Here is a 12,043-nt window from a genome sequence, read left to right on the forward strand (position 1 = left end):
AAGACAGGGTTTCTCCATGTTGCCCAGGCCGGTCTCGGTCCACTGAGCTCAAGCAGTCTGCCCTCTTCGGCCCCCTAAAGTGCTCGGATTACAGGCATGAGCCACCTCACCCCTTACTTTGGATTTTCTAAGTAGACAATCACATTATTTGCAAATAGAAACAACTCTGCTCCTTCATCAAAATATAAACATCTCTTTATTTTTTTTTCTTAAATTATGTTGGCTAGAACCACAACAAAGATGTCAAATAGTAGGTAATGATGGGCATATGCCTGATCATTAATGAGAAGGTCCCTGAAATGATACTGGCTGAAATGCCCTTCTTAAACACTGTCTTCTCTTGGCTTCCTGGAATAGTACCCACTCCTTAGTCCCTTTTGCTACCCCTTTCCCCCCGCTCTTGAGGTATGATGACATACCTCAAGTTCCCTACTCCGACTTCCCATGCAGCACACACTCGGTGATCCATGAGCATTTCATATTGCAATTGTCTCATGCCTGGTTGTGATTTGTGATTTGGTTGCCTGCCATAAGCCAAGCATTGGCAGATTAACATCCCCAATCCAGGACTCCTCCCAGCACCATCTCACTGAAAAGCTCCTCTTGGATTTCTTTCAGGCACTGCTAACTCAGTACCTCTAAAACTAAGTTCGTCATCAAAAAGCATAGAGCTGAACCCCTGGGTATAAAGCCCACACCCTGATTCATTAAGAACCAGAAATAGGCCAGGCACTGCAGCTCACATCTGTAATACCAGCACTTTGGAGGCCAGGGTAGGAGGATTGCTTGAGCCCAGGAGTTTGAGACCAGCCTGGGCAACATGGGGAGACTCCATCTCTACAAAAAATACAAAAATTAGCCAGGTGTGGTAGTGCACCCTGGAGTTCCAACTACCCAAGAGGCTGAAATGGGAAGATCACTTGAGCTTGGGAGGTTGAAGCTGCAAAGAGCCGTTATTGTGACACTGCACCTCAGCCTGGGCAACACAGTGAGACCCTCTCTCAAAAAAGAACTAGAAATAGAAGAAAGGCTTTCTTTTCTGAGAGACCTTTTCTGAGAGTCTCATTTCCTGCTAAAGCTGGCCTGAGCCAGCCACTTCACTTTAGTTCATCTCAGTTTGTGCCTTGGATGTTGGCCACACAGCCTGCCTGGCTCAAGAGCTCCTGCCATCCTTGGACACTTGCCCCAAGAACCACATCCTTCCCTGCCAACACCCTCTGCTCCCTCGCCTGCTGTCCCTAGGCATGCATGTGGTCAGTTCACCCAACTTTCTGGTCATCACCCTCCTCCCTGCCTCTGGGGGTAGGGGGTGGAGGCCTCCTCTACGGCCTTGTGGAAGACAAATGGAGGCTTTAGGAATTCCTCTGGGGTTCACTCCATCCGGATGCAGGGTAATGAGGCTAATTTCTGCTCATCTCTGTGTGGGCAGGAAATATGAGCTGTACAGCATGGACTGGGACCTGAAGGAGGAACTCAGGGATTGCCTGGTGGCTGCTGCACCCTATGGGGGCCCCATTGGTATGTTGCCCCTCCACCACCACCTGCTCTGGGACCCTGGGATGAACTCAAGGTCCTTGACTCCTGGGGCCTTGCTGTCAGGTTGTTCTTGTTGCCACCCCCCACTCACCCTGCTGAGATGCTTTTACTTCTGGTTTTTATAGGCCTGCTTCACATGGGGTGGGGCCTGGGGAGCCAGGATGTGAGGCCAGCTTCACATGGGGTGGGCCTAGGGAGCTAGGACAGAAGGTCTATTCTCAAACTGCAGCACTGCTGAGGAACCCCTGGCGGAAGGAGAAAGCTGCCAGTGTGAGGCCAGTGCTCGATATATACTCTGCTTCCGGCATGCCTCTGGCCAGCCTGCTGGTGAGCACTTCTGACGGTCCCTGGGGCTCAGGGCTGGACAGGGTTTCCTCACCTGAGGACAGCCTCAGGAACCTCTCTCCCCTGCAGTGGAAGAGTGGACCCGTGGTGTCCCTGGGCTGGTCAGCTGAGGAGGAGCTGCTCTGTGTGCAGGAAGATGGTGCTGTACTGGTTTATGGGCTTCATGGTGACTTCCGGAGACACTTCAGCATGGGCAATGTAGGGGTCACAGAGGGCTGGGGAAGCGGGGTAGAGTTTATGACCCTGTGGCTCCCTTAACCCATGGCCCCCTTTCCTCAGGAAGTGCTCCAGAACCGGGTTCTGGATGCCCGGATCTTTCACACTGAGTTTGGTTCTGGAGTGGCCATCCTCACAGGGGCCCACCGCTTCACCCTCAGTGCCAATGTGGGTGACCTCAAACTCCGCCGGATGCCAGAGGTGCCAGGTAAGCCCTGACACTGCTGAGATAGCCAAGCAGTACCCACAGATGTGCCTCTAGCCTGTGAGACCCATAAAAACAGAAGCTGTGGCTAGAGACCCATAGAAGCAGAAACTGTGAGCCTTGGTCATCCTAACACTGTCCTTTTCCCTGGCCATAGTTCTGCAAAGTGCACCCTCCTGCTGGGCTGCGCTGTGCCAGGACCGAGTGGCACACATTCTTCTGGCTGTGGGGCCCGACCTTTACCTCTTGGACCATGCAGCCTGCTCTGCAGTGGTAAGGGCCCTGAGTGGGAATGAAGTGGAGGGGCTGGGTTAGGCAATAGGAAGGCTCTGAAAAGTCAATATGTATCTGTCCCACCCCTACCCTGGCTCTGCCTCAGACGCCCCCTGGCCTGGCCCCAGGAGTAAGCAGCTTCCTACAGATGGCTGTCTCCTTCACCTACCGACACCTGGCACTCTTCACAGACACAGGCTACATCTGGATGGGGACAGCATCACTCAAGGTGTGATCCTGGGACAACACAGGGGTACTGTGCCTTGGCCAGGGTACAAGATCTTTTGGAGATGTAGGGGGGGCTTTTCGACTAGAATGGTGACTGCTGGGACAGGGCCATGACATTGCGCACACCATTTCAGGAGAAGCTATGTGAGTTCAACTGCAACATCCGGGCACCTCCAAAGCAGATGGTCTGGTGAGGATGGGGGTGTTATTGCTGGGGGTGTGGGTGAGACATAGCTTGCTTCCTGGGACAATCGGTTCCTTGATTCGTCATGTCTGCTGGCCAAGCCTAGTGGAGTTTGGATCTTACCTTCTCTGCCACAGCTTGAAGGAAAACATTGTCCTCTGTGGGCCACATCTGCCTCGAGCTGAGGGCTCAAGGATACGAGGGAAGTGGAGAGGTCGGTGTACAGTCAGTGATGCAACTGTATACAGGCTGTCCCGAGACAAAGGGTTGTGAGCAGCCATGTGGGAGACATGGCCATCAGACAGTGTCTAGCCGGTGTGTATATGCTGCTCACAGGTGCAGCCGTCCTCGTAGCAAGGAGAGGGCCGTGGTGGTGGCCTGGGAAAGGCGGCTGATGGTGGTGGGCGATGCACCTGAGAGCATCCAATATCCTTGGAGGGCTGCCTGTGTGCGGAGGGAGGGGAGGGGAGGGTTCACCTGCCCCGTCCCATCTGTAGGTGCTCTTAGGAGCCTTAACCAAGCTCAGGTTTGTGCTGGATGAGGACTCCTACCTGGTGCCTGAGCTCGATGGGGTCCGCATCTTCTCCCGCAGCACCCACGAGTTCCTGCATGAGGTTCCAGGTGAGGCCTTCGCAAGGGCACCATGTAACCCAAGGCGGGGACTCCTCAGCACCCCAGCTGCCCTGGGCCAGTGCCACAGAGCAGGAATAGGGTGTTGAGGCAGGGCTGAGGGTTTCCCTGCCTTTCTCCCTCACTCACCAACTCCCTTCCCCAGCGGCCAGCGAGGAGATCTTCAAAATTGCCTCAATGGCCCCCGGGGCGCTGCTCCTGGAGGCTCAGAAGGAGTATGAGGTAAAGCCCTGGGCTTCTCTCCCAGTCCCAGGATGGTTCCTCCTGCCCCTGCCTTTGCGTAGGCATGTGTGAGCATAGCCAGGTGCCACCTGTCAAGAGAAGGGTTCAGGCAGGACACTGGTCTGGGCTGGGAGGGCTGGCTCAGGTAGACTGAAGAGATACTATGTCCTCCATGTGGTGTGATAGGGACGGGCAGGACATCCCCACTATCCCCACCCAGTGTGGGTTACTATTGGGAGGAGTTCTCAAGGCCCTCCAGTGGCAGCTGTGGGCTGATACGGGATGATGTCTGTGGGTACCTCAGGTGGATTGAGTGGGCTGAGGGAGTTGGGGCCCCAGCCTGTGCAGCTCCTCCAACCCAGCTTATTTGAACCACAACCCAGAATGGTTAGGGGCCAGATGTGGGAGTGTTCTCTGTCATGATGCCCTGGCTCTGGACTGCTCCCCACCAGAAAGAGAGCCAGAAAGCGGATGAGTACCTGCGGGAGATCCAGGAGCTGGGCCAGCTGACCCAGGCCGTGCAGCAGTGCATTGAGGCTGCAGGACATGAGCATCAGCCAGACATGCAGAAGAGTCTGCTCAGGGTTGGCCTGGATGGCCGGGCTGGGGAGGGCGGGGCTGGGAGGGGGTGGGATGGACAGCAGGGAAGCTCTCTCCTATCGCCCTCTGGCTCTTCTCAGGCCGCCTCCTTCGGTAAGTGTTTCCTGGACAGATTTCCACCCGACAGCTTTGTGCACATGTGTCAGGACCTGCGTGTGCTCAATGCTGTTCGGGACTATCACATCGGGATCCCGCTCACCTATAGCCAGTATCCCTGTGCACGCCAGAAGGGTACTTACAGCCAGGGGGTGGCAGGGGAAGGGGCTAGAGATGCAGTCTGCAGGTACTTGGCAAGCAGGGCTTATTCTCCAACTGGATCCTTAACCGAGGAAAATAAAGATACAAGCAACTCACCATCCAGGTGCTGCTGGACAGGTAGGATAAGCCCAAGGGTGCAGTGAGGGGGCTGTCAGGGGGGTGGGCATTACAGCCTTGGGTGGGGTCTTATGGTCATTGCTCCTGACCTATCTAGGATGTGGGAGGCCTGATGTGCAGGCTGAGGCCACTCTGCTCCCTTTCTCCTCCACCTCACTTCTTGTATCCTTTATCCACCGGGTCTACTAGGCTTGTGTTGCGGAGACTTTACCCCCTGGCCATCCAGATATGCGAGTACCTGCGCCTTCCTGAAGTACAGGGCGTCAGCAGGATCCTGGCCCACTGGGCCTGCTACAAGGCAAGGATGTGGATGGGGTACAAGGGCATTTAGGGGATTCCAGGCTGTGGTGAGGTGGAGGAAATAGAAAGTGTAGAACTGGGCTGGGCACGGTGGCTCATGCCTGTAATCCCAACACTGGGAGGCAGAGGCGGGCGAATCACCTGAGGTCAGGTGTTCGAGACAAGCCTGGTTAACATGGTGAAACCCCGTCTCTACTAAAAATACAAAATTAGCCGGGCATGGTGGCGCATGCCTGTAATCTCAGCTACCTGGGAGGCTGAGGCAGGAGAATCGCCTTCACCTGGGAGGCAGAGGTTGCAGTGAGCTGAGATTGCACTGCTGCACTCCAGCCTGGGTGACAGAGCAAGACTCTGTCTCAAAAAAAGAAAGAAAGAAAGGGGGCGGGGGAGGAGGAGGGAAAGAGAGAGAGAAAGAAGAAGGAAGGAAGGGAGGGAGGGAGGAAGGGAACTGAAGGGGTGGGTCCTAAGGGCTTGCAGGAGTGGAGAGTGAGGAGTGGCATTCAGATGTTTGTGACACCCCGCATCCCTTGCAGGTGCAACAGAAGGATGTCTCAGATGAGGATGTGGCTCGAGCCATTAACCAGAAGCTGGGGGACACGCCTGGTGTCTCTTATTCCGACATTGCTGCACGAGCCTATGGTTGTGGCCGCACGGAGCTGGCCATCAAGGTGTGGGTGCCCAGCCCTCCACAGACACTCTGATGTGGTTGTTCAGGGCCCCCATGCTAGCTCCTTCTCTCTGTGCCTTCCTTCTCACCTCACAGCTGCTGGAGTATGAGCCACGCTCAGGGGAGCAGGTACCCCTTCTCCTAAAGATGAAGAGGAGCAAACTGGCACTAAGCAAGGCCATCGAGAGCGGGGACACTGACCTGGGTGAGGGCAAGGCTGGGGGGCCCCTGGGCTAAGTGGGAGCCTGGCTGGAGTTCCCACTCCACCTTATTCTCCTGCAGTGTTCACGGTGTTGCTGCACCTGAAGAACGAGCTGAACCGAGGAGATTTTTTCATGACCCTTCGGAATCAGCCCACGGCCCTGAGTTTGTACCGACAGGTGTGTGTAGTGGGCAGGGTTGTGGTGGAGCCCTCTGAGCACTTGAGTTGGTCTTGCTGACTGATTGCCTGCCTGTGGCCCCAGTTCTGTAAGCATCAGGAGCTAGAGACGCTGAAGGACCTTTATAATCAGGATGACAATCACCAGGAATTGGGCAGCTTCCACATCCGAGCCAGCTATGCTGCAGAAGAGGTCTGAGATCCATGGGGCATGTGGGGCATGTGGGCTAGGGCTGTTGGTCCAGATCCTTCAGGAATCTAGGCCTTCATGTTGGGTGCACACTCCATCTGGTCCTCACTGTGAGGGAGACTCTGACGTGGGGCCAGGATGGGGGTTAGTGTCAGAGGAGCTAGCCATCCCTCTAGGACATCAGAGTAGTGCACCTAGCAGGCAAGGCTGACCGTGGCGACCCTGGGCACAGGGATGGGGGAAAAGACTGTAGCCTGGGTGAGGAGGGCCAGGGTCCTGCATGCTGTGAGTTCAGGCCTTCGTTCTTGTCTTTGTAGCGTATTGAGGGGCGAGTAGCAGCTCTGCAGACAGCCGCCGATGCCTTCTACAAGGCCAAGAATGAATTTGCAGCCAAGGTTTGGCCCACCTTTTTCTAAGAGCTTCCTCCTCTCCTGGTCTTCCCTCCTGGTCCCTCATCCCCATCATGCCTCATTATCCGGGTCCCCAGGCTACAGAGGATCAAATGCGGCTCCTACGGCTGCAGCGGCGCCTAGAAGATGAGCTGGGGGGCCAGTTCCTAGACCTGTCTCTACATGACACAGTTACCACCCTCATTCTTGGTGGTCACAACAAGCGTGCAGAGCAGCTGGCACGTGACTTCCGCATCCCTGACAAGAGGTAGGTGAGGGCCCAGGCTGCATGTGCGTCCCAAGACCACCTGCCTCTCCTGCAACACCTCCAAGCCCAGCTTTCCTGCAGGCTCTGGTGGCTGAAGCTGACTGCCCTGGCAGATTTGGAAGACTGGGAAGAGCTAGAGAAGTTTTCCAAGAGCAAGAAATCACCCATTGGCTACCTGGTGAGGCAGGGTCCTCCCTCCAGCCCACTTCCAGTGAGGGTAGTCTTCGGGAAAGAGGGCTAGGCATGGAGACAGATAGGATGGCCCATTCATGCTCCTGTTCAGCTGCCCGCATAGTTAGCGAGTGCTTCCTGTATTCACATTTGTGGGCAGGCACCATCCCCTGTGTTGGGTGCACTGGAGGATGGGTCCAAGTTTGCCGGCAGATATTACGGGGAGGGAGAATGAGCTGCTTTCCCCAGGGAGGGCTACAGGGAGTACCATGTGCTGGAGGGAAAGTCTTGTTTGAGGAGGGTGGAGGGGGGACGGGGAGGGTGCATATGGGAGGCAGTGGAGATACTGAGGGCTGTTTTCTGTGGTGGGTAGTTCAGAGGTGTATAGAGCAGGTTTGAGAATGTCAGTCACAAGAGAACACAAGAAATGTGAGGGCTGGTGGCAGGAACGCCTGTTGCAAGGGGTAACGGTGGGTGGTAGAGCAGAAGCGTGGAAATACTTGGTCTCAAGGCTCTGACAGAGCTTTGGTTTAGGTGGTTTCTGCCCTAACAATGTTGAGATCACAACTGTCTGTGCATGGGGGCTGGGAGTTTATATGTACTGACGGGCGTATACATATAGAATATATATGGACGATGTATCCATTGCACCTCTGCTCATAAGAGAGAGGACAGGAGGGCTGTGCGTTACCTTCTCCCTCCATCCGCTTCCTCTCCTCCAAGCCTTTTGTGGAGATCTGCATGAAACAACACAACAAATACGAAGCCAAGAAGTATGCTTCCCGCGTGGGTCCCGAGCAGAAGGTCAAGGCTTTGCTTCTTGTTGGGTGCGTCAGCTGAGGGCCTGTGGGTGCTGAGTGGCTGAGCTGTGGGCTGGTGAGAGGCAGGGTTTCTGCCCTTGAGCAGCCCCAACACCACCTCCTTTCTTGCTCAAACCACAGCGATGTGGCTCAGGCTGCAGATGTGGCCATCGAACACCGGAATGAGGCTGAGCTGAGCCTCGTATTGTCCCACTGCACGGGAGCCACAGATGGGGCCACAGCTGACAAGATTCAACGGGCCAGGGCACAAGCCCAGAAGAAGTGAGGAGTCCATCCTGTACATCTCGAGCAAGGGGTTCCTCCCCTAGCACCTGGGCTTGGCAGAAGGGCCATAGTTCATCCAGCTCCTCCCCTAGAGCAATGCTGAGGAGGGGGGCGCTTGGTAGCAGGGCTGTCTGGTTTTAAATAAAGTTGGAACACTTTAGAGTGCTTGTCTTACACAGTCCAGCCTAAGCAAAGGCAAGCTCAAGACAGGATCCTCCAGACACCACAGCAAAACTCCATGTGTTCCATTGTGTTGGGACTGGAGGTGGGGGCTTCTCCAGCCATACTTGCAAGAAACGTGTCCTCTCCACAGTTAACAAGGAAAGCTTTCTCTAGCTCACAGCTCCTAGGAAGATTATAGGGAGAGATGGCACAAAACTTAAGCATCTGCCGGGCGCGGTGGCTCACGCTTGTAATCCCAGCACTTTGGGAGGCCGAGGCGGGCGGATCACGAGGTCAGGAGATCGAGACCACGGTGAAACCCCGTCTCTACTAAAAATACAAAAAATTAGCCGGGCGTGGTGGCGGGCGCCTGTAGTCCCAGCTACTCGGAGAGGCTGAGGCAGGAGAATGGCGTGAACCCGGGAGGCGGAGCTTGCAGTGAGCCGAGATTGTGCCACTGCACTCCAGCCTGGGTGACAGAGCGAGACTCCGTCTCAAAAAAAAAAAAAAAAAAAAAAAAAAAAAAAACTTAAGCATCAGCTCACCAAGAACACACTGTAAAGCATTCTGTGTGTGCGTGTAAACACGCAAGAACCATGCTAAACACTTTTGCTGCTTGTACTTCATTTATTCATGACAGCCCTGTGAGGTAACATCACCCCACTTTATAGAAAGGAGATTGAGGACCAGGGAGTTTGATAATAACAAATATGTGGCAAAACAGGGATTTGAAACCCCGGGCCAAGTGCAAGCTGGAACTGGAATTGGGCCCTCTGTAAGAAGGGAGCCTGAGGCAAGGCCCCAATTTGCACTGCAGTGGCGATTGGAGGACTAATGAGAGGTGTGTGGCCTGCAGGCCATAGGGGTCAGGGGGTGGTGGCCTTTGGAACTCTTGCCCGCTGAACTGTGGTGAGCAATTCCAAGTTGTCTCTGGGCCAAATAGAAAAGGAGGATGGAAGATTTCAATTCTGTCAAAAAAGAACTACGAACACCAGACCCACAATCAGTAGGTGTACCCACGGGGCCCTCTGCTTTCCCTATCTAGCCTTCCATTTGCACTCCAGTGCACCTTGGCTTCATGCCCAGGGCCCCACCCAACACTGAGGGCATTGCCTTTTCCTTTGTTGCCCCCACTTTGTCTACAAGGAGGAAACCACAGCCAGAGGGAGCGCAGGCCTCACTGGAGCTTCAGGCCTCTCCCTATTTAACACCCCTAGGGCTAACCATGCTTTTAGAAAGAGAGTGAGAGACTCAGGGCCTGAGAAGGTATTTCTTTTTTTCCTTTTCCTATCTGACTTGTAAATGAAAGTTTGTGAAAGTCCTTCAAGGAGATATAAGTCAAATGGTAAAATAACTATGGTGTTCACCATTTATTATGTGGGTCAAGAATTTGGACAGGTTATAACAGGGATGGTTTGTGTCTGTTTCATAGTGTCTGAGGCATCAGCTGGAAGACTGAAAGGTTGACAGCTAGGGGCTGAAATCATGTGAAAGTTCGCTAACTCACATGCTTGGTGAGTGATGCTGGTTCTTAACTGGGACCTTAGCTGGGATGGTCTGCCAGAACACCTGCACCATGGTGGCTGGGTCCCAAGGGCAAGCATCCCAAGAGGGAGCCAGGTAGAATCTGGACTGCCTTCCTAACCTAGATTTGGAAGTTACATGGTGTCACATCTGCTAGAGTGTTTGTCACAGCAGTAATACAGGCCCACCCCACCAATTTCAAGGGGAAATAGAGTCCACCTCTTTTTTTTTTTTTTTTGCATGGTAGAGACGGGGTCTCGGGGGTCTCCTTATGTTGCCCAGGCTGGTTTTAAACTCCTGAGCTCAAGCAGTCCTCCCTCAGCCTCTCAAAGTGCTGGGGTTACAGCGTGAGCCACTGAACCTGGCCTGGACTCCACCTCCTGATAGGGAGTAGCAAGGTTCTGGAAATACTGTGGCTAGGTTTTGGAATCACAATCTGGCACAGCCCATCAGCTTTCCCTTTTGGAATCAGACAAGAGGAAAGGAAATAATCCCCAATGCTGGGCTCATCATTCTGGGCTTTTTTTTTTTTTTTTGTCCCCAGTCTTGGCCCCACAATTCCTCACTGCCCTGGTAGCCTTTGATGCCTTTAAAAAATATTTTCCCAGCTTTTCGAGTTCTCAATGAAAAAGGATTGCTACCAAACAACGCAGTTTTCCTCTCTGGAAAGGGAGGCTTGGCCAGTGCTTTTGGAATGTACACAATACAAAACCCACATCTCTGAAGTAACATACAGTATATTTACTCATAGGCTATGTAAACAAACACTGTACACATGAAGTTTTAGAAATATGTGAGAAATAACTCTTAGCAGTGATGACAAATGTACATCAACAGTGATTTCAACTTTATAAAAGGTATGTGCATGTAGAGAAGCATTGGAATTGTCTATGGGGAGAGTTGCTTAAAAAAGCCAGTTTTGTATACTTTTTTGTAAAGTTAATCACTGATTTGCCCCCCACCTCCACATTTTATTTTAAAAACTTTCAAACATACAGCCAGGTAGAAATAATTTTACAGTGAACATTTGTATAACTACCACCTGGATTCTACCATTAGCATCTTACTATATCACACATCTGTTCATCTATCCATTCCTCTGTCAATCCATCGTATTTTTCATATATTTCAAAGTAAGTTGCAGACATCAGTACGCCTCCCCCTAAATACTTCAGAATGCGTTTCAATAACTAGAGTTCATTTTTGGTTTGCAATTTTTTTTTTCAGGTAAAATCTACATACAATGCAATCCACAGATCTTAAATGTAATTTTCTGAGTTTTGACAGATGTATAAGCCTATAAATTGTGACATTTAAAAACCAGAACTGGGATCTTCTTTTTTCAAATCCTTGCTTACTCAATTGAAATTAGTGTGAGATGCCTTCTGCCCTGAGCAGCTTGTACAGCAGGCCTATGCCTACAGGGATGGGCAGGGCCAAGTTTCGTCCAATGTATGGGGCTAGGACTAGGACTGTGTAGCTGGAGGCAAAGAATCTGGAAACATTTCTTCTCCTTGTATCAGTGGTAGCCAGTGCAGGGAGAATCAGGGCAAAGGCTGGGCGCAATGGCTCATGCCTGTAATTCCAGCACTTTGGGAGGCTCAGGTGGGTGGATCACCTGGGGTCAGGAGTTTGAGACCAGCCTGGCCAACATGGTGAAACCCTGTCTCTAGTAAAAAGACAAAAAAGTTAGCTGGGGATGGTGGCGGGTCCTGTAACCTCAGCTACTTGGGAGGCTGAGGCAGGAGAATCGCTTGATTGCTTGAACCCAGGAGGTGGAGGTTGCAGTGAGCTGAGATGGCACCATTGCACTCCAGCCTGGGCAACAAGAGCGAAATTCCGTCTTAAAAAAACAAAAAAACAAACAAACAAAAAAACATTAGAGCAAAGACTCCTACAACTCACCTTCTCAGGGTAAGGGGCTGTATGTCCAGTCTCTTTTAGATACAAAATTCCAGTGACTCTTGGGGTTGGCCAGGCGCGGTGGCTCACCCCTGTAATCCCAGCACTCTGGGAGGCTGAGGCGGGCGGATCACCTAAGGTTAGAGTTAGAGACCAGCCTGGCCAACATGGTGAAACTCTGTCTCTACTAAA

The 12,043-nt window shown here is 52.8% G+C and overlaps 1 protein-coding gene across 6 annotated transcripts in view; it reads left to right on the forward strand.

The window, feature by feature from the left end:
- Window positions 1-8,423, forward strand: part of VPS16 (VPS16 core subunit of CORVET and HOPS complexes) — a 26,413-nt gene extending 17,990 nt beyond the window's left edge. For 2 of the 6 annotated variants that reach the window (XM_055264874.2, XM_055264875.2), the window contains 22 exons: window positions 1,430-1,518; window positions 1,766-1,863; window positions 1,951-2,079; window positions 2,161-2,305; window positions 2,460-2,575; window positions 2,682-2,804; window positions 2,938-2,993; window positions 3,324-3,413; window positions 3,514-3,608; window positions 3,763-3,839; window positions 4,292-4,647; window positions 4,779-4,814; window positions 5,004-5,112; window positions 5,648-5,782; window positions 5,878-5,986; window positions 6,064-6,161; window positions 6,246-6,353; window positions 6,668-6,745; window positions 6,838-7,007; window positions 7,089-7,185; window positions 7,902-8,005; window positions 8,120-8,423. In XM_055264874.2, the coding sequence (XP_055120849.2) occupies window positions 1,430-1,518; window positions 1,766-1,863; window positions 1,951-2,079; window positions 2,161-2,305; window positions 2,460-2,575; window positions 2,682-2,804; window positions 2,938-2,993; window positions 3,324-3,413; window positions 3,514-3,608; window positions 3,763-3,839; window positions 4,292-4,647; window positions 4,779-4,814; window positions 5,004-5,112; window positions 5,648-5,782; window positions 5,878-5,986; window positions 6,064-6,161; window positions 6,246-6,353; window positions 6,668-6,745; window positions 6,838-7,007; window positions 7,089-7,185; window positions 7,902-8,005; window positions 8,120-8,264 (2,563 nt within the window). In that variant the 3' untranslated portion in view covers window positions 8,265-8,423. Of the gene's footprint in view, window positions 1-1,429; window positions 1,519-1,765; window positions 1,864-1,950; window positions 2,080-2,160; window positions 2,306-2,459; window positions 2,576-2,681; window positions 2,805-2,937; window positions 2,994-3,323; window positions 3,436-3,508; window positions 3,609-3,762; window positions 3,840-4,291; window positions 4,648-4,778; window positions 4,815-5,003; window positions 5,113-5,647; window positions 5,783-5,877; window positions 5,987-6,063; window positions 6,162-6,245; window positions 6,354-6,667; window positions 6,746-6,837; window positions 7,008-7,088; window positions 7,186-7,901; window positions 8,006-8,119 lie in introns of all 6 variants that reach the window. The other 4 variants (XM_055264876.2, XM_055264877.2, XM_063633471.1 and 1 more) reach the window with 4 other exon arrangements.
- Window positions 8,424-12,043: the final 3,620 nt, after the last annotated feature.

This window comes from Symphalangus syndactylus, chromosome 24 (assembly GCF_028878055.3).
Source record: "Symphalangus syndactylus isolate Jambi chromosome 24, NHGRI_mSymSyn1-v2.1_pri, whole genome shotgun sequence".
Lineage (NCBI taxonomy): Eukaryota > Metazoa > Chordata > Mammalia > Primates > Hylobatidae > Symphalangus > Symphalangus syndactylus.